Source organism: Cinclus cinclus, chromosome 9, assembly GCF_963662255.1.
Source record: "Cinclus cinclus chromosome 9, bCinCin1.1, whole genome shotgun sequence".
Lineage (NCBI taxonomy): Eukaryota > Metazoa > Chordata > Aves > Passeriformes > Cinclidae > Cinclus > Cinclus cinclus.
Window position 1 is genome coordinate 25,336,102 of NC_085054.1, and position 23,632 is coordinate 25,359,733.

The window sequence follows — 23,632 nt, forward strand, 5'->3', positions numbered from 1 at the left end:
TAGTGGAGTTTAACCATCGTGGTTTTATGGTTTGGCAAATGGAGAACATAATTGCAATCCCAGTACTGAAAACTTCCAGAGACTACGCCTACAAATCACTTGATCAGGATCTCTTTGCTTCTTTTAGGCTAAATGGGTTATTTTCCTCCCATCTCAAAGGCATCCTGGAGAACGCACATGCTTTAGCCTTTAATAACAACATCAGAGAAATTCAGAGAGGGGTTTTTAGAGAGCAGAATCTGTGGCTGGTGCTGGACTGGCTGCTCTAAACTCTATAAAGTCTGTTTTTGTATCACTAATGACATTTTTAGGGTAACTATGGCTTAAGAGCAGCGGAGAAAATAATAGTTGCATCAAGCTGATTAATTAAACGATGTAGATACCACTTCATTCCATTCCCAAAAACAGAGTTAGTGGTCCTTTTTACTGTTAGCAGTAGTGATTTTACTGTTCAGTAGGATGTGCAGCAACCCTGTCTACAAAGCCTACTCTGAACTACGTGGGCTTTGCCAGACCTGCTGCACAGGCAGAGTCCCTGGAGGAGCTTCGATGGCAAATGAGGATTATTGAGCTTTACACCAACTCCCAGCAACGTAAATGATACAGGCAAACAAATCTGCTCTTTGAATTACTTGCATCCATATGGAGGAGCATGGGAGGCAGAGCTGTGCCACTCCAGGATGCGTGGACTGACACTGAGAAGTATCAGCCCTTGTGCTGAGCTCTTTCTGGGTGTCACACATGCCCTCGAAGCCTTTTCTTCTTTTTTTAGGAGCAAGAAATGATAATTTGTTTGGAGAAAGGAGATAGCTTGTCTTAGAGATATGATGTATGTTCTTGTCTAATTTCTGTCCTTTCCAGTTGCATCAGTTTAAATTTGCACTTGGAAAACCCACAATTTTTTTCCTTTAAACTCAATGACTCTTCAAGAGGTTTGGCAAAGTAAGCACTGAAAATAGCTGGTCCATGTGTCTGCATTTGTATTTTGATCTACTATAGGTTACACTAGACTGTTTTTTAAACCATTTAATTGTTTTAAAAATTAAGTTCTTATATAAGAACCTTGTTTCTGAACTAAGACACCTCAAGAGTGGCTTTTTAACAATACCGGGATGCATAATGAGGTCTTCTCAGTAATAGCAGCTGTGCTACAGCAACCTGTCACTTGAACACGATCTGTTCTGGCTTTGTCTGATAACTGTCCCCATTTGTGAAAAGTCAGGCCATATTCATGTTGATTTTTTTTTCTCTCCCTTTCCAGAAACCGGGATATAAACCTGAGTGCGTGGATTTGTGTGGTGCTCGCATTGAGTGGACCTCAGAGAAATCCAGCAGAAAGAATGTCTTTCAGGTAAGAGGCAAAGCATTCCACTGCTCATTTGAGTCTGAACTCTGTGAAGAGGTAGGTTTTATTTCCTTGGTTTTAAGAACTAGAGCCTGATTTAATACAGCATTTTTCTTACCAGTAAAGGAGTGCAACACTTTATGCAGCATCAGTTTACTATTTTTCTAAGAGAAGGATTTCTGATGACTGAATCTCCTAAACACTTGAGAACCTGTTGATTTATTGATTAATGCTCTATATTCAATTTGTTTTTAAAACTTAGTAGGTAATTGCTTTGGGTTCAGGCCTAGAATCTTGACCTAGAGGACTTCCATAAACACAACTTCTTCGAACTGCTTATACAAGCACGGCTCCAACGCAGTGCGGTTACTCTGTTTATTTTTATTGCTGCTCAGGGTCCTCAGACAGTGATGACCCAGGTTCACTTCTGTGAGGGGAGGGGAGCATTTTAAAAGCTTGCCTCTGTCAGGGCCAGCAGAGAAGGACATGCATTTCTCACAGGGCTATTCTTCATTGATGGGAAATAATATTATTTAATTCCTTCATCCAAATCCCATTGAATTGAAAGGGAGGATCAAGGCCCAAGAAGATGAAAGGAGGGGAAAAGCATTACTGCAAGGTTAACATTCCAGGATCTAGGGGCTAAAATAGTTTATTGCAACATCTTCAGGTTTTGGACATAATCCAGCTCCCATGAATATCAGTAGAAAGGATTTGTTTTTTGTTTTTTTTTTTTCTGTTTCACTAAATGTTGCATCAAGCCACATCAAAATATTATTCTCTATGAGCCGAGTTGTTTCCCAGAGTTCTAACATTTAAAATGTTTAACAATGCAAGCAGTAAAGGAGGGAGAGAGGCAGAAGGGAACATGTCAGGGTCAGGATCCTGTTAGTTACCAGAGAGTCCTTTGGCATCATGACCAATGAAACATGCTAGAGGAACCAACTGTGTCTGGGGTGGAAGAAAAAAAGAACACTACACATAAAAAATCCCCTTAAGGGCCTGTACGTGGCTTCTTAAAAAGAAATCTCTTTGGGTCAACTGGGTGTTACAGAGGCTTTTTCAAGGTTTATTTTTCTAGACATCTTTCTAAAGCACATGCAATATTTAGAAATATTCTTTTTTCCAAGACAGCGAGACTTATGCCTTTATACCCCCCACATCTTTCAGGTTGTCTTGAGACAACACTTGGGGCTTTGTCATTTCCTAGGTATTTTTAGAATAAATATTTTGGTTTTGCTGTCAATCTTCAGCTTTTTCACTTGGAATGTGATTAAGTATAATCTTAGCCTTCACTCCTGCAACTCCCTGAGCACACTGACGGGTCTTCTGAGCTTCTAGGGTTTATTTCTCACTTTGCAGTAAGCAAAATTCCTGTTTGGAAATGCGTTTCAGAGCGGTGATTCATTGCAGCTAATACATTTCCAAAGTAAAGACAAACGAAGCTCTGTTATTGATTTCCCAAACTGGTAGTATGAAGGCTCTGCAATGCATTTTCTTCTCACTTCTGTTCGTGTGAGGTGTAACTCCACTGAATCAGAATAATGTGAGAAAGAAAACTCATGCACTACTGTTTGAACCCATTAAAATGTGTCTTCATCAAGCCAATAAGTGAGTGGGAGAGACATTAAGAAGTAAAAGCATGGGAGGAAGGACATATGTTAAGACACATTTTGAAAAGGGATGGAGCATTGTTTAGACAGAGAGCTACAAGAAGATTGTGCCAGATGGTAAGAGCGAAAGAGGAGAAGGCTTTGGCACCAGTAGTGGTGACATTTTGGGAAAGGAAGGGACTGAACGAGACTGGTGCTACATGAGCAGATAGAGTGGGAAGGGGACTGGAGAGGGAGAGATTTGTGAGATAGTCTGGAGGGAATCCAAGGCGAGTTCGAAAGCAGAGAGGTCAGTTTGTACCTGGAAACTGAATATTTCAGGAAACTCTTCTGATCTACTTTTACCTCGTGGGTGGTAATAAAATTGATAGTGTGTGTCAACTTATTCATAGGTTTGTTGAAATGAAAACAACATGGGTGGCTTTCTTTAATGCTTTTTTTTTTCAACCTAAATATAGATGCATTACATTGCTATTTGATTAAATACATTAGCTGTTTAACTCTGAAATTATCAGAAATAAGTATAATTATTATCTTCAGAGCCCATCAAAACATAGTTGGCATTTTGTTTCATTACTTTCTACTAAAACATTCTTTCTCATTCAAACAGAGCAGTGGTTACTTTGTGTTAATGTGTTGTATTAGGAGTAGGTGCAGAATTTTGAGTTTGATTTAGCCAGGGTGCTCAATTTGAGTTCATAAATTATAGATCATAAATGGAAAATCATTATTGAAATTTTAGGTTGAAGAAAAAAAAGGAAATCTTGGATTTAAAATCTAAGCAGATGACAGTTAATGGATAGCAGCAAGGAGATGGAGCATAGGAGTATCATAAAGAAAAACTAATTGGAAACATGATCGATGCAGTGAGAAAAAAAATAGAGGAAACTGCAAGTAAATGATATTCAGGCAGGAAGATTTGGGTTTCTGGTCTTGATCATGATGTTTTCATCAGTGTTACTCCTCTCATTTTAATTGAGCTACTCCCTTTTTATCAGAATAAGTCTGATCTGTCTCACACTATCCAATTGGTGCACGCAATCTATTTCTGTTCTTGATGAACACATTATGTGGGGTTTTTTTTCCCCTCAACTTTTCCGTAATAGTAACTGAAAATAGGCGCATCTCATAGAATGTAACCTCCTGATTTCCTTTCATTTATTTTATTGATGATGTAGCTGGCACCAAGGAAAAGACCTGGTTAGAAGCAGCTTCCCATGACGTGGGGAAAGGTAGCGCCTTGCAGTGAGACACGGTGCTGTTTGTTCTTGCTAGCTGAGTGATGTGATGCACTAGGTCTTCATCGGAGGAGTGCTGAATAAAAGAAGATTTATGTTCAAATCACATGCTTTAAATATTTCTGCTAAGTGCTAGTTTGCTCTTTGGTGTTTAGCCTGAAATTTAAAGCACTGAGGATTAAAAGGATTACAACATAATCTTAAATAATCCTAAGTGTCATTTACAGAGAGATGGTTGTAATAACTAAATAAAACCATGTTAAGGGATGGCAGTGTTGTCAGTCAGCAACTGGAACAGAAGCAGTGCCTGTGTCACTTTGTTGTTCTCCTCTTGCCTTTTTTTTTTTTTGTCTTAGTTTGATATTCGGTAGGTGTGTTTTGATGTGAGCTATCAAAAAAAAAAAAAACTTAATGGGCTGCCTTTTAAGTCAGTAGTGATATGGCTGTTGAAACACCAGTAACTAGGCTAATTTGCAGAATTTTTTCCAATATTCTGTATTTCCTGTTTCTAGCAAACTTTTCAACTGGATCTTATTCTTCCCCCTGATTTACTCAATCTCTAAGTCAAACAGCCTTTTGAAATTCAGCCCAGACTCCATGGAAGATGTGCTCTTGACCTCCGGAGTTTTAATTCTGGGGATTCATTAGCCCAAAGTCCTGTGGTTGTACACTATTTCCTTGAAGAGGTTTTGGGAGATTTCTCTCAGATAACCCAGAAAACAAAAGGAAAAATAGGAGAAAGGTGAAAAGTACAAAAAGGTCATGAGCAGCATATTTATGAATAGATGAAGTTGCTTTGTTCTCTTAATGACACCATTCATTTAACTAACAGACATTTTTTGGTTTCTTTATTCATAATTTTACCCTATTCACCAAGTTCACTTTTAGGAAGGTTTCATATGAGGAATTTTCAGAGTTCTATGGCAGGGCTCTTGCCACAGATGTGGTGTGATACCAATTTTTGTTTCAGTGCACTGCAGCTGTAAGGGGTTACTCAATCCTAAGAAGTATAAATGTATTTTAAAAATAGGGAAAGCTGCATAAGAACTACAGTATTCGAATAGTGAGACAGCTGAAAGTACAACTGCACCTATGTGTAATGTGGAAGAATTTATCTTGCAGCTGTTTCATATATAATAACATTTATTGTGCTGATCCTGGGTAACTCCCTTGTCCTTGAAGCTCTCCAGCTTTGTCCAGGCGCGTAATCTGAATGATAAGCTATTTTGTTCTACATATTATAGGATCAGGATAGTATCTGGATGCCTCCCAGGAATGGTTTAAGTCACTGCTTTTTGCCATGGGAGGGATCATTTTTGTTTCCACGATCTCTCTAGAGGAAACACTGAGAGTGCGACGTGGAGGGGCTTGGGTTGTGATTGGTATTTGGGTTTCATTGTGTGTTTTTAAATAAAAATGCTGCACAGAGGAGGGAAATCTAAAAAAGCCACCTTGCAGCCTTGTGGTGGTCCTTATCAGCAGCTGGAGCATGTTCCCACCCAAAACCTATCCCAGAGCTAGTCCCATTTCCTGAGCCTGAGAGGGCTCTTGCCTTCAGCTCCAACAAGTTGTGCAGGAACTTTTGCTGAATTTGAATCTCCTATGCATTTGATGAGTGAGGTTAAAACAGTGTTTTGTCCACTTCTGGACCTCACTGCAGTGGCTGGGGTTTAATTTCTATTCCAGAGACCTGAATATGTTACTGCCTAATTAAAAGACTTGGCCATGTCACACAGTTATTAGGTGATGCCAGAAAGAGTTTCTTTAAAGAACAAACTTATAATTAGGTAAAAAAAGCAAAGCAAAAAAAAAAAACCTACAAAACCAATAAATGATCTTCATCTTGAAAAGAAGCATGGCCAGCAGTTTGAGGGAGGTGGGACCCCCACTTTGAGCACCTGGAGCTCCAGGACAAAGAAAAATTGTTTCCTACTGCCAGAGGGCAGGGTTAGATGGGATATTAGGAAAGAATTGTTCCCTTTGAGGGTGAGGAGGCCCTGGCACAGGTTGCCCAGAGCTGTGGCTGCCCCTGGATCCCTGGAAGTGTCCAAGGCAGGTTGGATGTGGCTTGGAGTAGAAGGTGTCCTTGCCCATGGAATGAGACCAGTTAAGGTCCCTTCCAATCCAACCCATTCTGTGATTTTACATAAGTCCTCTTTTAATTGTTGTAGGTGGGAGATCTTGAACATAACAATGTGGAACAGCCTCACAGTTGTGGTTCTAGTTCTCTCTTCCAACTGGCTTGTTTATGACCTTACTGCAAAATTCCTACTAAAATATTCAGTAAAATCTAAACAATGAATGCTGACAATCTTCTGACTTCTCAACGTCTACTACTTTCTGTTGTAACCTAAATCCAACAAAACCCATGGATGCATTTTTTTTTTCATGTATTCAGTTGTCTTTTTCTTAATTTCTTTCATTTTGAATACCACATAAGATTTAATAGTATTTTTTTGGTAATCAAACCAGAAAAGTAAGAGTGGCAGTACATAGTGAAAGAAGGAAACTAGCCTTCATTGTGAGAAAAGTTTTGCAGGTAATAGAAAATTGCACACAATATACATTTTAAACCTTACGCAATTGAGAATACACTTTGGCTTCTAAAGATATTAATATGATATTTTAAGGTGATAAAGAGGAGAGAGCTTTAGTGATCCTTAGTAAATTAATTTTTTTTGCTATTTATTTTTTGTTTATGAAAAAGGCAGATTTAACTGTAACCATTTCACTTGTGTTAACAGTAGCTGCTCTTGGACCCAAGAAGGTGTTGAGGTGTCCCTGATTATTAAAGAGCAAAACAGGCAGGAAAATCAGCTGAGAAATTAAAAGATCCTTATCTAATTGAGTTCTACCCTTATTTCAGAAGTGTTGGGTGAGAAGTGGTCAGGCTTTGACCTTCTTTCACCAGTGTCTCGCTCTTCAGCCTGATGTTCCTCATGTTTGCCCCAAGAGAACATAAGGAAAATGAACTGGAATTCAGATTGCTCAGTAATCATGGACACAGGAGTTCTTGATGTGATTCCTGTTCTAAGGAATAGCAGGCAATAAAGCTAATTTCTCCCTGCAAAAAAAGTGACAGAAAGAGGGACAGATGTCATTACCTGTGTGATACAAGCAAAGCTTTACACAAGGACAGGAAGATAAAAAATGTGAGGACTTTGATTTCATTTGTATTGGAAAACTTAACATAACTGGAAAAAAACCCTTTTCTATAACATATACAAAAGTATTTCAATGTTTTGATATTTCAATATTCAAGCTATAATCAATTTGGAAATAGATAGGTAATCAACAGGAGGGCACTTGACTGACACCCAGTGTGCATTTAAAATGTTTGGGGAACTGAGATGTCAACATTTGTAATAGAATTTCAAGGAACTTCTCTATCAATTTAACCTCTGCAATGGAATTTCAAGGATTTCAAGGAACAACAATTTTATTCATAAAAAGGATAAAGCAAAGCAGTTAAATTAGAGGTGCCACAGTTACAGTTAATCTGTTTCTCTCACTTCCTGTGGTTTCTGAGTCTGCTTTGGGGTAACACAAATCTCTCAGTTATGTCAGAAAGACCTTGTGCATTTTGCGGCTACAGAATCAGTACATAAGTATTGTGTTGTTGTTATAATAATAATTATTATTATTTTTAAAATCCTAACTCACACTTTTTCTTAATGATGTGAAAAAGTTGTTACTTTTCATCAATATTGAGGTCCACTCCTGATAAGCGATATTTTGTTACAGTTGGCTTCTTGAAATAAGATTCAAAATTCTCAAAAAAGCTTTGGTTGATTTGTAGCTAAATATGATCTTACCTAGGCAGGTACTTTATTTCCCCCCCCACAAATATTGTTCTAAAAAAAAAAAATCTCTTAAAAAAAATCTCTTAAAAAGTGAAATTCCAACAACTCATGGAGGTCTTGGAACGACTTGAAAGCTTGGCTGAGCAGAAGCTGCCCTGATCAGGGTGCTGTGGTGCTGCTGTCTGTGGCACTGCACATCATCTCCATGTGGTACCCACTGCAGGCCATCACCTGGGGTCTCCTTAAATGCTGGAGACCTCCAAAATCCAATTAAAAAAGCAAGCCTAAATTTTCCATGAGACCAGGCTGATTTTAAAAACTCACAACCTGTGTTCTGCCAATCTGACATTATGTGTATGTAGAAGTCTGTCTGCTAAAGGTGATTATTGTAATAGCTCACTATGCTTTTTAGGAGCCCATCTTTTGGCAAATCCAAGTGCTGATACGTGAGTGCCTGCGATAGGTACGAGTGTCTGTGTGTGCTCATACACATGTGCTTCTCAAGAAATTATCTGAACCACTTAGCCTGTGACAGCCACGCTTGCAGCTTTCACAAGTGCAGATGTTATTTGTCCATCAGAAAAGAAAATATTTATTTCAAGCCACAGGCATTTTCTGTGCTGCAGAAATAAAACATAGCAGCAGTTAATGCTTAATGTGCGTGTGACATAATTTTGTCAGGGACAGAAGCACGGCTGAGCACAAGGACCTGGACAAATCTGTGAGAGCAGAGGAAGCACCTTGTGCCTTAGAAAACACATGAGAGAGCAACCCGGGCAGCGTGACAGAGGAGCAGCTTATTTTTCCCATTGTTTTTTTGGCCGAATTCACAGAGGGTTATGCAGTTGGGGCGGGGAGGAGAGAGCTTGAGAGATATTATTTTGTTTTGCAGCTGAAGGAGCGAGCGGCGCTTTGCAGCTCCCGCATGCGAAATGGGCTGCAGCCTCTGCTGCATTATTCATAAACATATTGCTGCCATCTCGTGGGCAGCGCACGGGTGGGCAGGGATGCGGGCAGTGGAATCGTGCAGGGATGCGGGCAGTGGATGCGGGCAGGGATGCGGGCAGTGGAATCGTGCAGGGATGCGGGCAGTGGATGAAGGCAGTGGAAGTGTGCAGGGATGCGGGCAGTGGAAGTGGACAGTGGAAGTGTGCAGTGGAAGTGTGCAGTGGAAGTGGACAGTGGAATTGTGCAGTGGAAGTGTGCAGTGGAAGTGGACAGTGGAAGTGGACAGTGGAAGTGGACAGTGGAAGTGTGCAGTGGAAGTGTGCAGTGGAAGTGGACAGTGGAAGTGTGCAGTGGAAGTGTGCAGTGGAAGTGGACAGTGGAAGTGTGCAGGGAGACAGCCATGGCTGTCTGTGCCCGGTGCCACCTGGACTCTCCCGTTCCCCATGGCCTCATCCCGCAGGGCACTCTGCACCCACCGTGGTGACACTGAGCATTTTTAAAACATCTTTCAGCCAAAATCGATGCCTGGTTCAGTAATTCAGACTATTAACTGGTCTAGAGGAATATGTCCCTGTCCAGGGCAGGGGGCCTGGAACAGGTGACCCTTCCCTTCCTACACAAACTATTCTGCAATTAACATGTATTTAACTGGTTTCTGAATCAACTTATATTTATTTCTTTTTTAGTAATATCCCCATAGACCTATGTTCTTTAAATTATTCCTTAAGTAGTAAATTTATGTTTTGAAATGGTGATTATCTTCTGATCAGCTGATAGGGAAAACGTAAATAGCTTCACAAGGACGAGCTGTTTCAAGATAAAGCATGTAATGAGAATTATGGCTACAGATAGTCAGCAGGGTGAACTTGATTAAGCACCTCTGATGTGTTCGGCCCTTGGTGTTGTGTTGTGTGCACTCATGGCCTGGGGAAAATGCTATTTTCTTAGTTCTCCAATCAACAGCTGAAAGAAAAATGTAAGAAATGCAAATGAAGACTGGATTTCCTGATTTTTTTAGTATTTTAAGGTTTAGTGTTTCTCCTGACTGAGAACAGTCAATTTAAAAACATTATGATTTTCATGGGCCCTTTTTAACATTAAGCTAATATGAAAAAAAAAAGTAACTTGATAAGTGCCCAAACATTCCCTTAATTTATCAAACTCCTGGGGGGAAAAAAAAGAAAAAAAAAAGAGAGAGAGAGAGAGAGAAAAGCGAATCCTAAATGAACTCGCTCAGAGATAATCAAATCTGACTTGTTTACATGTTTGGTGCTGGTATTTCTGTATTCAGCCACTACATTTTTTAAAATCTTGGCGAAGCCACTTGACTCAATTTTTTTTGTGTTTCTCTTTAATGACTGAGGCAGATATTTGGAATTGGCTGGACAGGGGGTCTTGGCTGTCCTCTCTCTGAATTTGTGTGCAGAGGGATGCCAGAGGAGAAGTTTGGGATTCACATTTTTTGTGTAGGAGTTATTTCTTTGAGGACAGGATGTTTTTGGATGCTTGGAGGTATTATATGGACAATAGGACGCAATTTAAATGCAAGGGGAGAACTGCAGGCAGTGACCAGCCCTCTCTTTTAGATACTACACCTCTGGTTTTCAGCAGAGCAGGAATTCTTAAACTGTGATTCATGGACCACTGATGGGATGGGGAGACTTTTTTGAAATGGTAATGAAAGACCAGTCCGCCGGAGAAGCCATTTAAGGTAGTTCCCAGATGAAAGGAAAACCCACAAGAACGTTTTCCTCCAGGGACCCTGACTTTTCAAACCTCATCCTCAAGTTTATTGATTTTTGAGCATGCGCCCCCAATTGATCCCATTTAGAGACGATTTTTATATGCATTATGGGAGTTGTTAAAAATTTGAGATTGAGTTCAAGGGCTGGATTTCTTGAATTCTGGAGTGTTGAAGTATTTTACTGTCAGGTTTTATTGGGTTTTTGGTTGGTTTCTTTTTTTTTAATATTTTTTGTTTTTCCTTTCATAGTATCTACTCTGATTTGGAGTAAATAAATTCCTAGGAATTTCTGCCACTACATCTGCAATTGCATCTGTAAAGCACAGTGATCCAAGAGGTTTAGCAAACATTTTCATTGGCAAAGTTGCAAGGAGATGTGGTTTGTTTACCATCTCATTTAGAAGTAGCTTATAAAACTTAATTATCAGACAACTTTAACACTTAAAATCCACAGCACTTCAGTCACCCCCATCATATTTGTTTTTTGTTCTCATAATAGTCATGATTTCTACAAATACATTATTATTTGAGATTTTAATATACTTAAAATGTAGAATGTGTTTAGCGTCCCTCAAATCAGAGTTTGCAGGTAAATTGTCATAGATTGAGTTTTAACTAATTTTTCTGGAGGCAAAGTGTGCATTTGCATACATGAATATTTGCATAAGAGCACATTTTAATTTGGGAAAATGAGAGCAAATTACTGATTCTCGTAAGTAATAGAATAATTATTATTATTTTCTATTATTTGTACATAGTCATCACTAGGTGGAGGCATACTTTACATATTCTATTGAACATGTCATGTGTTATGGACTGAGATGAATTGCACTGATACTGCAGAGTTAAGTGAATGTTCCCATTTTTACCCTGAACTGTTGAAATAACCTGTTACCACACATGCCCAGCTCTCAAGCAGACTAAGCAGACCTGAGTTTCAACCATTACTGCCACTGAAAAACAATTAAAAATGGATAATTCTTAATCACCTGGTCTCAGAAATGCCTTGAATTAATTCAGAAAAATTGTTAATGTGGGGTAAAGTTAAAAGGAGAAAACAAAGCAGGGGTCACAGAGCAAGAGATTGAAAGGATAAATATCTATAAATTTCAATGCCTCAGCCTGCAGTATTTAAATCAGTGTTCAGTGGATTGACTATTTTTTTTTTTTACTTCTCATTTCTTTATGGTAGCCAAGTCCATTCCCAGTCCATCCATCCATCCATCCATCCATCCATCCATCCATCCATCCATCCATCCATCCATCCATCCCTCTTCATAGGGCTGACTGTGCATGTTGGATTTTGGCTGAGGGTCCATTGATGTTCATGCACTAATTTCACCCAAGCTCTCCTGATTTACCCTGGGGTAGATGCTGCACATCTATTCAGGTGTGAATAACACCATGAGTGTTTCTTTCCTTCTTTCACCCTTATGAGCTGGTAGGGCTGAGTCTGTGTGAGGCTTGGCTGGCACAGCCCAAGCCCCCTTTGAGAGGCCACAAAAGGAAACTTTTGGGTGTGGATGTGGGAGTCTGAGATAAGAACTGCTTTTCTCCATACTTGGAATACTGTCCTATGATTCTGTGGCTTTTAATGCCCCCTGACTTTTACTGTTGGAGAAAGAAGGCTCATGGTGCTAAAATTATAAAGAAAAAAATACAATTTATTCAGAAAATAATCCCTATTTTTTTGGGTATGACACACATTGTCTTCTCTCCATGCTGAGAAAAATGGGGTGAATACATTTTTACAGCTTTGTCATTTCAGTATATTTCAGGGAATGGAGTCAGGATTGTTGAGAGAGATTTCCTGAACTTTGCAGCTCCTCCTACACCCCCAAACTGTCACAGTGGCCATTGCTGTGATTCCCAGCTTTGTCACCTGACTTGGGGTGATCTGTCCCTGGTGGGCCTGGGCTCCTCCATCCCCTGGGATTGAGCCAAGCAGTTCCACCCTGGGAATAGACCCTTCCATGAAGTGTAGCAGACAGAGGTGTAAAAACATTTTAATACTCCTCAAATATCCCCCCCTTGTGTTTGGTTTGTTGTTTGTATTTTTTTTTTCTTCCCTGTATATTATATTTTTTGATGATTTGGAATCACACTTTTAATAATTATATTCACAATCAAAAGTAAATAAACATTGTGTTTAGTGCTCGAGGAATTGCCAACCAGCACTCAGGAAAGTATGTCCAGCAATTTATCAGCATGTAGAAAATAATTATAGCAATATTTTGAAATGCATGGGTTGTAGTTTTGTTTTGATTTATAGAATGTAAATAATCAGTTTTGATTCTTCTGTTTCAAATTACTTTTTTGGAAGTAAAGCTTTTAAATAAGAGTCCCTCAAACCAAGCTGTTACTCCTGGGAAATTCTGTAGTGGTATGTTACTGGCATTTGAAAAATGCACACCTTCTGAGAAAAAAGAAAACAGGAAAATTCTGTCAGACAGACTGATGGGAATTCCCAAGTTTGGAAATGTAAGTTCTGTTGGAAAACAATGGCAGCATAATTCAGCTAGGGCTACAGTTGGAGTGAAAAGGAACATGTTTTCACCATTGCATACATTTTTCTTATTTTTCTTCTTCCTTTTTTTTTTCTTTCTTTTTTTTTTTTTGTGTGTGTGTTTTGTTTTGTTTGGATTTTTTTTTGTTGTCATTCTGGAAACAAATATTCTACATGATCAGTTAAAAAGTGCAAAGCAAGGAAAGAGAGAGAGAGTAATGTGTGTTGGAACATAACATAGGCTTTACCCATGTAGAAAAGTGTGAAGAAATATGGTAAAATTGAATGTAAACAAAGAAATGGGGAAAATGAATGTGGGAGTGAAGAACTGTACAGGGAGTAGGAAGAATGTAATCCAATAGTAGAGATCAAAGGAAGGCAAGCCAATTTTTTCAGATATTCCATAATAACTTCGAAGCAGCAAGGTAAAGGATCCGAACAAAGGGTCAAAACACCACAAATGGGAGAAAGGAGAAAACATTACATGCAGCGAGGAGTGTGCAATTTATTGTCATTATTTTTGTTTAGGATCAATTATTCCCTCCATCTCCTGGCATTTCAGGACTCTTTTATAATTACCAGCACTATTTTCTCTCCCTCTCTCCTGCACACACGCTCCGTCTCGCTCCCCCTTGCAGGCAGCACTTCTCCTCTCGCGCAGATTTGAGGGGGTAGGAGGATCTCAGGGGTTCTTTGCAAGATGCTCGTTTCCCACTGCAGACTGTGGCATTGCCAGGACTCTTCAGGGGACTCTCTGCCAGCTATCCTTAAAAGCTTGCAGAGGAGTGGGAGAAGATTTGCATACTGCCCAGGCAGGGCCAGATTTGAACCCCCCTCTCTGCTGAATAGTTTGTTACTGAGTAAATGATGACACCAAAATCGCTGCTGCTTTTATAGCGGAGTAGGTGCTGTGCTGTGCCAAGCTACTGGGGTCTGTCCCTTATTTCTTTTCTCTCCTCAAATCCTAGGATGTTCCTTTTTTTTATAATTCAAGCAGTGATTTGTTTTCACCTGCATTCCCCCCGCTTCTCACTTTACCTTTCTCAGCTCTTGTTTTCTTTTCCTTTCCCCTTTATTTGTATTTTAATAACATATTTTAAGCCATTTTTTTCTACTGTTCTCAATGTGATGACAGTGTATCCTGATGGAAAGATAATAATGCCCAAGGAGGTTTTCTTTTATGAATTCTGCTGGTGTTACTTTCACATGCACAAATACATCATCTTGATTTCTAGCTCTGGGTCATTTCATTGCTCTTGTATGTCTTGCTACGAGATGTTTCCTGTAATTAAAAGATTAGGTTAAATAGATTATTTGTGCTGCCCTGTCTACATAAATGTTCTTTTTCTCTGCCTCTAGATACTGGCTTTTGTGTTTTAAGGCAATGTTGTGTACATGGAGTTGCATCATGTCTCCTTTGTCTTCAAGTTGCTGATTTATTGGTAAGAGAAGCAATCAAACGAGACATTTACCGCCATAGCCTCGTAGGGTCAGTGAATTAACAGGTGCCAATAAGTTCTAAGGAAGTGTTTTAATCGTTTCTAAAGTATTTAATTAATGGACTTTCTTAGAGGAGTGGTGACAGAGCAGACATAAGGCTGATAAATATTTAATGCTTGTATCTAGGGAACTTTTTCTCCCTTTCATGTAATTTGAGGTGTTTGCTAATGGAAAACAAAACCTAAATTGTTGTGTAGCATGCAATCAATGCTAAACTGCTATTAGATTGTCCAGGGTTTGGATACCTATCAGGAATTAATCTGCATGTGCTGTGATATTCTGCATTTAGAGCTGGTTTTGTTTAGAGGGGATTTTGGAACTGGGTTTCTCTGATAGAGCTGGATATCTGTGCATTAGATATATATGTTAATACTTATGGACTGTCTCAGGTAGCCTCTGTGAACAAAATTCATTGAATATTTACTGTGTGCATGGCTGTTTGCTTGGGCTGTCATGGTTTCAGCAACTCCCACTCATAGGGTGGAAGCAGGAAAGAGACTCCAGTTCCCAACAATCCTCGTTCCTCTATGTGATGTTCAAAAAACTTTATTTAAACCATTACATGGAAAATACCATAATTATGGTTAAAAGTTTGAGGATATTTTTTACTTACTTATAATTTGTTATTTTTCATCTTAGAGGAACATTTCCCTACTAGTTACTTTCCTAAGTTTTCACTCCTTTCATGCTTAAAAAAGAAAGTAAAAAAAAAACTTAAAAAAGGAAGAAGAAATATATCCGCTGTGTATAAGCTACATTTGATGGTATATAATTCCTCTTGCTCTTGAATTCTCTTTGCTCTATTCCCATGAAAATAACAAATTATTTTTTCCCTTAATATCCCTACCTTAAAGAATGAAGTCTGTGGTACAGCAAGTGTGGCTCCACTAATTAAAGACCCTTTCCTTGCTGTCCCATGCTCATCTGAGCTTTGTTAGGTCATGCTCTGCTGTGTGCTGTGGAATGCAGAGCCTCTTGAAGGAATTGATTCTGTTTGTTGTTGCAGCTCAGCAGAGCTCTGATCCGCAATGCTCGAGCACACCGGGCTGTTCCAGACCCCTTTTGCCATTGTTAGTGCAGTATAGACTGGTTATTAGGTTGCAAGAGTTGATTTTGTCCTATCAGGAAGGAGAAGTTGTGTTATTGCAGGACTGGGGACACGGTTCTGACCAGCCAGAGCTCTCCCTGGTGACAGTGCCCTGAGTAGCTCAGCTCTGTTGATCGCTTCTAATTATAGTGGCATGCTGCTGGAGTAACACAAAAGCATTTATATAGTGCCCAGGCCTCTTGACCACACAGAAAATGTAACTAAGAATATTGTGATTTAGTGACAACATTGTTTTATGAATCCCTGAGTCATTAATGGGGAAAATTTGGCAGCCTGTGGCACCTGAGGAGTGAACAGGAAGCTTCCTTAGACGTGGCTGATCCTGAGAGGGTCACAGGAAGAGGTGTCCCTTGTGTTAGCTAGAAGTTTGAACACACAGATCTATGGAAATGATGTGATGCAAGGGGCAAAATATTTATGATGAAAAAACCCAAAATCTTATCAGAATTAAGCTAATATATACTGTATTAGTATACTTGCAAGTATATTACTACTTGCATGGTATAGTATATTCCATAGTGCACTTTTTTCCTTCCTTCACTTTAAAAACCCCTTACTTTTACCCACTTTTCCTCTGTATCTTTGTTAATATAATTGCTATTTGAAAACCTTTTATTAGGCATATATGATGTATCCATTTGTTAGGGCTTGGTTTCAAGTCATCCACATTTTCTTTCCAGCTCTGTAACATGTAGAGAAGGATGTGCTTATAATCAGTCAAGGCAAAAATAATTGGAAATAAGAATAATAATATGGCAATGGGGCAAAATAATTGGAAACAGGAATAATAATGTAGCAACGGCCAATGTATTTGTCAGCTCGCCTGTGATGGTTTTGGTTTTCCACTTGACTCAGTGAATGTGTACATGGCATGGGGGGAAGCAGGCATCTCTGTGAGTCTGATGAGTGCAAACCTGGAAATGCATTTATCACGAACGCTGATTAGATCTGCTGATGTAATTAAAAATACACATCTGCCTTTTTGAAAATGCAGCTCCGTTCTTGGGTTTTTGGTTTTAGGCTTTCAGAGACAACTGTGCCAATCTGAGCAAGTTGAACAGTAACTTCGTTTGGACAAACTCTCACTCTGCTACTTTTTGTTCATAAATGCAGTTAACAAGTTCTTTTGTACTTCTTTGAGTGTTAATTGATGTAAACAAAGTCTGCATTTTATCTAATCCCACTGAAGCTTGTTAAAATTAGAGATGTGCCAAATTATTCCAAAGCAGGTTGTAAAGTAAGTGAACCATTAGATCCACTGGCTCACAAATGGCATAGACAATGTGTGCTCTGTTTGCTTCTTTTTCAGGGACTGTTTGTGTCAGAACTTTGAAATCACAGGTTTTTTTGCAACTCTAACATTGTGTTTAGTTAATCTGTATGGCAGAAATATAGTACAAGCAGCAGGGCTGAGCGTGCCTAAAGCTATTCCTAGAAAAGTTCATATATACACTCCTAATTGAGCATACCTAGCAATCAGCTCTGCTAATTTCTATCTCCAACATTTTCTTTCTCACAGAGATGTCCAGTTTTTTAGCATTTTACCTTTGCAGGACTGTGATTTGCAAAACTGATTATTGCCAGTGTGTTATTTCAGTGATGGCAATCCAACACACAGGGCTCTGTGTTAACCTCAGCTAAGCCTCTGGGGTACAGGGTGAGCACTAAGGCATCCTTTCTGTGGAAAAATTAGTGGGATTGATACAACTGCATGGAACTGATGGCCCTTCTGTCCTTTCCTGGTAACTAGGCTGTTCTCACCAGAGAACAAAAAATCTGGTTGTTCAAGGCTGCTGTGATTCTTCTCTTCTCCACACTTTTATCTGCTCCTTTGCATTTTGAAAAATTATTCTTTTCCATCTCCTGCCTCCTCTCCAGACTTCAAGGTCTCTGATATGCTGTGCTGGTACAGGACAATGGCCAGAGCTGTTGTGCCTGCACTATAAACACAAAAGTCTACAGGGTCCTACTGATAGAGGTGATGGGTTTGTTCCATACATAATATAAGATGCATGACTGGGGCCTTATGTTAATAGGAATAATCACACCTTATAAAATAGCAAAAAAAGTACTTTTCTGCCCTGGTTACAAGTTTTGCTTCAAGTTGTAAATTATCACCAGGGATCAGTATCCTACAACTGCATGTTTTACAGCACTTCATAGCAATTATTCCTCCCAGAGGTTTGATTCTTAACTGCTAAATTGAGATATTGTGTCTATGCAGTAGGAACATTCACTGCTGCCCTCAAGGTAAAGGAGAGAAAATCTATAAAGAAAGTGGCTATTGCTAGGATTTTCCTGGACCTGGCTAGCTGGATACAGAGGAGCTGGTGTACCCAATTAGGAACCAGATCCATAAATACCCTTATTGACCTAGTTAGCAGTGTCTTTATTTTTGCTTAATCACCAGTGGATTTTTTCCAAACAAAAAACTCTTATGGACAATTCTTCTTTCAGGTATAGCTGAGATAATTTGGTGAAGCAGTCAGAAAAGAGATATCTCAAAGATCAGTATATATAGATGTTAACTTTCATAATTCTCTGTTTTTTTTCTAGCTGCCAGCACCATAGTATCTAATCTTTCTAGCAAACAGGTGGCTCTTGCAGCATGCTTTACAATCAGTCAGACTTTGGCTCAGTCTAATTTGCTTAATCATATTAATTAATTACTTTTGTAAATGTCAGAAAAGTTCAGCAGACATTTTACTTTTTAAAAAGATTTTTGAAGATCTTTCTAGTAAATATGTAACTTTGAAATATCTGCAGTATTTTTACTGAAATTGCATAGTTACTCAGATTATTCATTACAAGTAAACTATTCAACTTTTTTTTCTCAGTCTTTTCACTTAGCAAATTGACTTAGATTTCTATGAATTTATTTCCTATTTTATCTCAGTTTAATTAGGTGATGCCAATCAATTTCATCCTATGATCTGTTCTGCTAGTTACAGTGTGGCATTTTTCCATTTAATATACCCTCTGATTTGAGAACAAAGTATAAATGGTAGGTAAGCACTATGGACTGAAAATTATTTGGGTTTTTCCCAAATGCCTTTTATTTATGTATACCAAGATTTGTTTGCTGAAGAGTGAGGGATTTTTTTCAAGTATTGGAAACTCCAGAAGTCAATTTTAGAGTAGGAAATGAAAAGGGTAGCACGCCTCCTAAAGGTGGAACTCAGAGGTGTTGTAAACCACCTGTCTTGATCAGGATTATTTGTTAATCAAAATGGTGACAATAAAGTCTTCATTTAATTCATAATATAAATTACAGGTTGAGAACATTTACAGAACAGTGTTTGATAGTTTTGTGCAGGTTTGTTTGAGTTCTTTTTCATTTTTTGGGGGCTGTATCTGTGTTGGATATTATGTGGTTATTTTGTAAGGCTCAGAACACAGGTCAAGGTGTAGGTGATGCCCTGAGTGACAGTTCTGAGAATCAAAATATTGAGGCTTTATGCAACTCTGCAGCCACTGAATCATAGTAGGCTAGGTGAAATGAAGGAAAACAAATGCTCCTACCTCAAGAAGCCTTGGGGGAATCACTTGAAATAAAGCCTAATTGACTAACAAATCTACAAATGGTGCTTTCCCTTACATCTGACCGTGTAGTACACTTCCCATATTTCTCTGTGCTAACACATTTTCTGACTAATGCTCACAGTCCCCGCTGCCAGTCGGGGTGTAGGTGATGTGCTCCAGATGTGCAGTGTAGGATCACTGTCCTGCAGCAAAAGTCCTTCTGTTCCTATCTGTAACAATATTTAATTTTGAACAGGGCAGTGATGGTTACAGAGAATTCCTCCTCTTTGGTGTCTATGAAAGTCTGAGACTTTTGGGTTAAAAATAAGTAAACATGAGAAGCTTAAAAAAACCCCAAAAAACAAACTGTTCTCTGCCATGTGGTATCTTCAGGTTACTTATCATCTCTATGTGCAACTCGAGATCAAGCCAACAAATTTGGTTTGGCCCTGCACCATGGGTGCTTCAAGTTTAGAACACAAATTGTAAACCTTTGGGATTTCACTATTCCATGTATTCTAGTGCTGTTGTACTATTAATGCTGCTCAAGCTACTTGTCTGGATAGGACCTTCTAATTTCCCAACTGTGCATGGGGGTAGCAGACACTGTATAGAGCATTAGGAAGCTGAACATGAGCACAAGGGTTTTTTTTAATTGTCTAGGAATTTGTCTCTCATTCTGAGATGGCTGTGTGTGGTATTTTGTTTTAAATGAAACATAATGAAGGTTGCACCACAACTTGGCCTTGTTGACTTTAAAGTGCACTAAATCTCACCAGCCCTTCAGTGAGTGTGGGGTACATTTAAGAAGAAGAAGGCAGATTTTGTGTGGATCTGGACCAATTGATGTTTTTTGGCAGAAACAATAGAAAACATATTACACTGTGTTTTTATGTTTGTTTCCTCACACTGTGTGGTTTTGTCTGGTTTCTCTTCAAGCAAGGTTCAAGCTGGCGAGCCACACAGTTTCCTTTTGATTTCTTTGTTCATTTGTTGGAATTTCAGATTGGAAGCAGATACAGTGGATGCAAACCCAAGCGAGCCAAAGTGTTTTCAGTCTGCCTGTGCAGCCCTGTCTGAAAGCTCAAGTCATCAAATTTTATACAGCAATGATATTAAGCTAATTCTTCCAACTCTTCTGGAACGTATATTTCCATTAGGGTGGATGTATTCACATAAACTAGTTATTTTAATATTCTTCTGAACTGGAATGCAATTATTCACTCAAATTAGCCTTCCAAAATATTGACTAAAGGGGTTATGACATTCTCATCCTTCATGAGGCTATGGTCAAAAATTCAAAGTTTGTCAAGATTCAAGATGCAGGCACATGAAATGGAGTATAAATGCAGGTTATTCATACTCCATCTGCAGCAATAATATTTTAAAAACTTAATCAGTATAATACTGCTTGACAGAATAGCACAAGATAAACTAATATTTTCAGTTCAATTGCATAAAGGCAGTTTAAAAATAGGCCTTACCATTTGATCATGCATTATTTTCCCTATGAAAGAACATGTGGAAACAGTAAGAAATGATAATCCAACGTAAAATATACAAATGTACAAATTTTATCCAAATGCTCCAGACAAGCCAACATGGCAACCAGTATAACATATTCTGCTTCTCACTAGCATGCTTTCAACATCAGTTCTCAAGGGTTTTTTATAATGTTTAAATATATTTGGTGTCCACATAGGAGTCGAGACAAAGCTCTGGGACACCAGTGCCTTCACATCTGAAGCTGTTCTTTAGCATCTGGCTCCCACCTGCCCACTTAACATAATTACTCAACATCAAACACTGTTTTGTTCATCTCCAGACTTCAAAGCCTCAAAGGAAAGTCCTTGTGCTTCTTTAAGATCCTGCCACAGCCATCACTGGCACTGGTGGTGGCATTGGCACCATCACCCACATGGTGCAGGAGTGTGAGGGGAAGCACTGGGACCCAATCCTTATCCCCTATGTGCATGGAGTGAGAAGCTCAGGATATTTTTCCTGGTTTACTTCCTTTAAGAGGACAAAAAAGGCCCTTGTTATACATAAGAAGACGAGAGGGCTTGTTCTGGTGCCTGTCCCACTTTGTGTACTTTGTGTACGTCCTTGGCCAGGTCACTTGCTGTGAACAAAGGTACTGAGCCTTACCTTTTGCTGGAATAAGACTAAGATGTCCATCCTTCTGGCTTGAGAGACAGCTTTGCTGATCTCCTCCCCTGAGCTTGTGAGTTAAGGAGCTGTCTGGTTCAGTCAGGCTCGTCCATCTCCATCTCCAGGTTGTTGTGACACGGAGCTGCTCTCACTTGGGTCTTCCACTGCGTATTCACCATGTGAAATGGAATGGCCCTTCCTCAGCTTCATAGGAACTGGGGAACACTCCTAGAAATGCACAGGTGGTCAGAGGATAAAGAGCAGTTTCTGTGGCCTTTCCTCTTTGAAGTACATTTGCTCACATCACAGCCCTCCTTGGCACAGAATTCCTGAGCTTGAGCTCTCAGTGCTCTTTCCTGAGTGGCCCAGAAGCCTTGTGATACTGGGTACGCCTAGCACACCTGCTGTGAGAATTGAGAATTAAAAATCCTGTAAATTAAAAATCTTGTAAATTAAAAATCTGGCTTTCAGAAACTAGACCCAGGTTGTGAATATATGCAGAGTAAACAGGTCTCAGAGTACAGAAGCCGCAGGTAAATCATCTGGTTTGTGTTTTTCTAGATATGCTTTGTTATGGAGGTGTTACTCTTCCTTGTTTTTGTAGCTTTCCTTTAACTTGTGGTGATTTAGAGATATTTAGATATTGTTTTGTAATGCAAAATGTGTAATCCTCAAAACACGTGGAGAGAAAAACTTTCCTAAAAATGTTATACTTTCTTTTCCTGCATAATGTGTCAGGCAAATGATAAATATCAACAATGTTTTCAGAGCAAAAAATACTTTAAATAAAGGGCAGAAACAAAGAAAATGTGTGTCGGGTGCGTTGGGACGTGAGCGAGTTAAGAGTCTTTGATAGCGGTTATTCTGCTAGTCCAAATAATGACTAATTACCACAGCAATCCTTATGTTCTGTGCCATACGGACCCCACCATCCCCACTTAAAAACACTAATGGCAAATATACATTGCAAACAGATGCCATGTGCACATATCATCTGAAAAGGCTTTTAGGAAAACAAGATTGCTGGTCTTTGGATAGAAGCAGAGCAGTTGCGCTGCAGGATGGCAGAGCACCAGTGATTCCTGTCCCACAAGAGACTCCCCATCTGTGCCACCACTGCAGGAGGACTGAGGATGGAGGGGGCAGAAAAGCCTGGCTCAGGTTTGAACACAAATCACCCTCTCCAGGTACAGCTTTTCTGTGCCACGAGCCCACATGGGTCATAGAATATTAAGTCTGAGCAGACTGAGATGCTTCTCGTTAGGTCCAAGCCTGTGTTGGTCCTCAGCTGGTGTGAAACAGCTTTGGCAACCATGCTGCTGGAGAGTTCAGGGGTCTCTCTCTGAGATTTTGTCTGGAGAAATGGTGTTTAAGGTCCTTCCAACCCCAGAAATTAATTTCCCTCTTCCTGTTTCAAGGTAACATGTGCTCAGCTCAGACCGTGCGTTGCTGGCTGGACCATGGATGTCCCTGACACCTCAGATCACCCTCGGGGAGCTCTGAACTAAGAAATGAAAATTGCAGATTTGTAGTGCAGGGCTTGGTGCAGGTGCACTGGGAATAGGGAGGAGGAGGAGGGGACTGTGAATGTCACAACTGGTACCTTGGTACAGCCCTGGGATGGGCAGGTACCCCGTGGATCAAAACCCCTGCTGGGCTGCAGCTGCTCCTGTAATCCCACCCTTCTGTCATTCCTGCAGAGGCTCAGTGCAGAGCTCTGACTTCTATAATGAACCATTTCGGGTGGGGGGGAGACAAAGGCCTGCAGACAACATATTTTGAACTGCAAAGGGCCATTTTTTTCAGTAATTTGAAAATACGGAATTAAATTTTGGAAAGCAAGGGGCATCCATACTTTTAAAAATCCTTTGCTAGGAAAGAAAAAGAAAGGAAAGAAACAGAAAGAAGAAATGAAAGGGGGGAGGGAGGGGAAGGAAGAATATTTTGGCCTAAAAATGATTGCTCTGGATTTTATCACTTCATTCTGGGTTTAACCATCATAAAACCTCACACAAACGTCTCTTTAGTCCCGATCCCAGCGATGAGAAGGTCTGGTCCATAGAGGCTTTGTAAGTGCTGAGCCTACTGAGGGCCTGCCAGCCTGTACACGCTGTCCCATGGCACAGCTCAGCCGTGCTCCTGGCAGCACCGAGG

General features: G+C 39.6%; 1 protein-coding gene across 1 annotated transcript in view; it reads left to right on the forward strand.

The window, feature by feature from the left end:
- The window catches only part of ARHGAP15 (Rho GTPase activating protein 15), a 320,948-nt gene that overhangs the window by 56,655 nt on the left and 240,661 nt on the right, over positions 1–23,632 (forward strand). Inside the window, exon 6 of the mRNA XM_062498346.1 lies at positions 1,262–1,351. Within this exon, the coding sequence (XP_062354330.1) occupies positions 1,262–1,351 (90 nt within the window). The remainder of the gene's footprint in view (positions 1–1,261; positions 1,352–23,632) is intronic.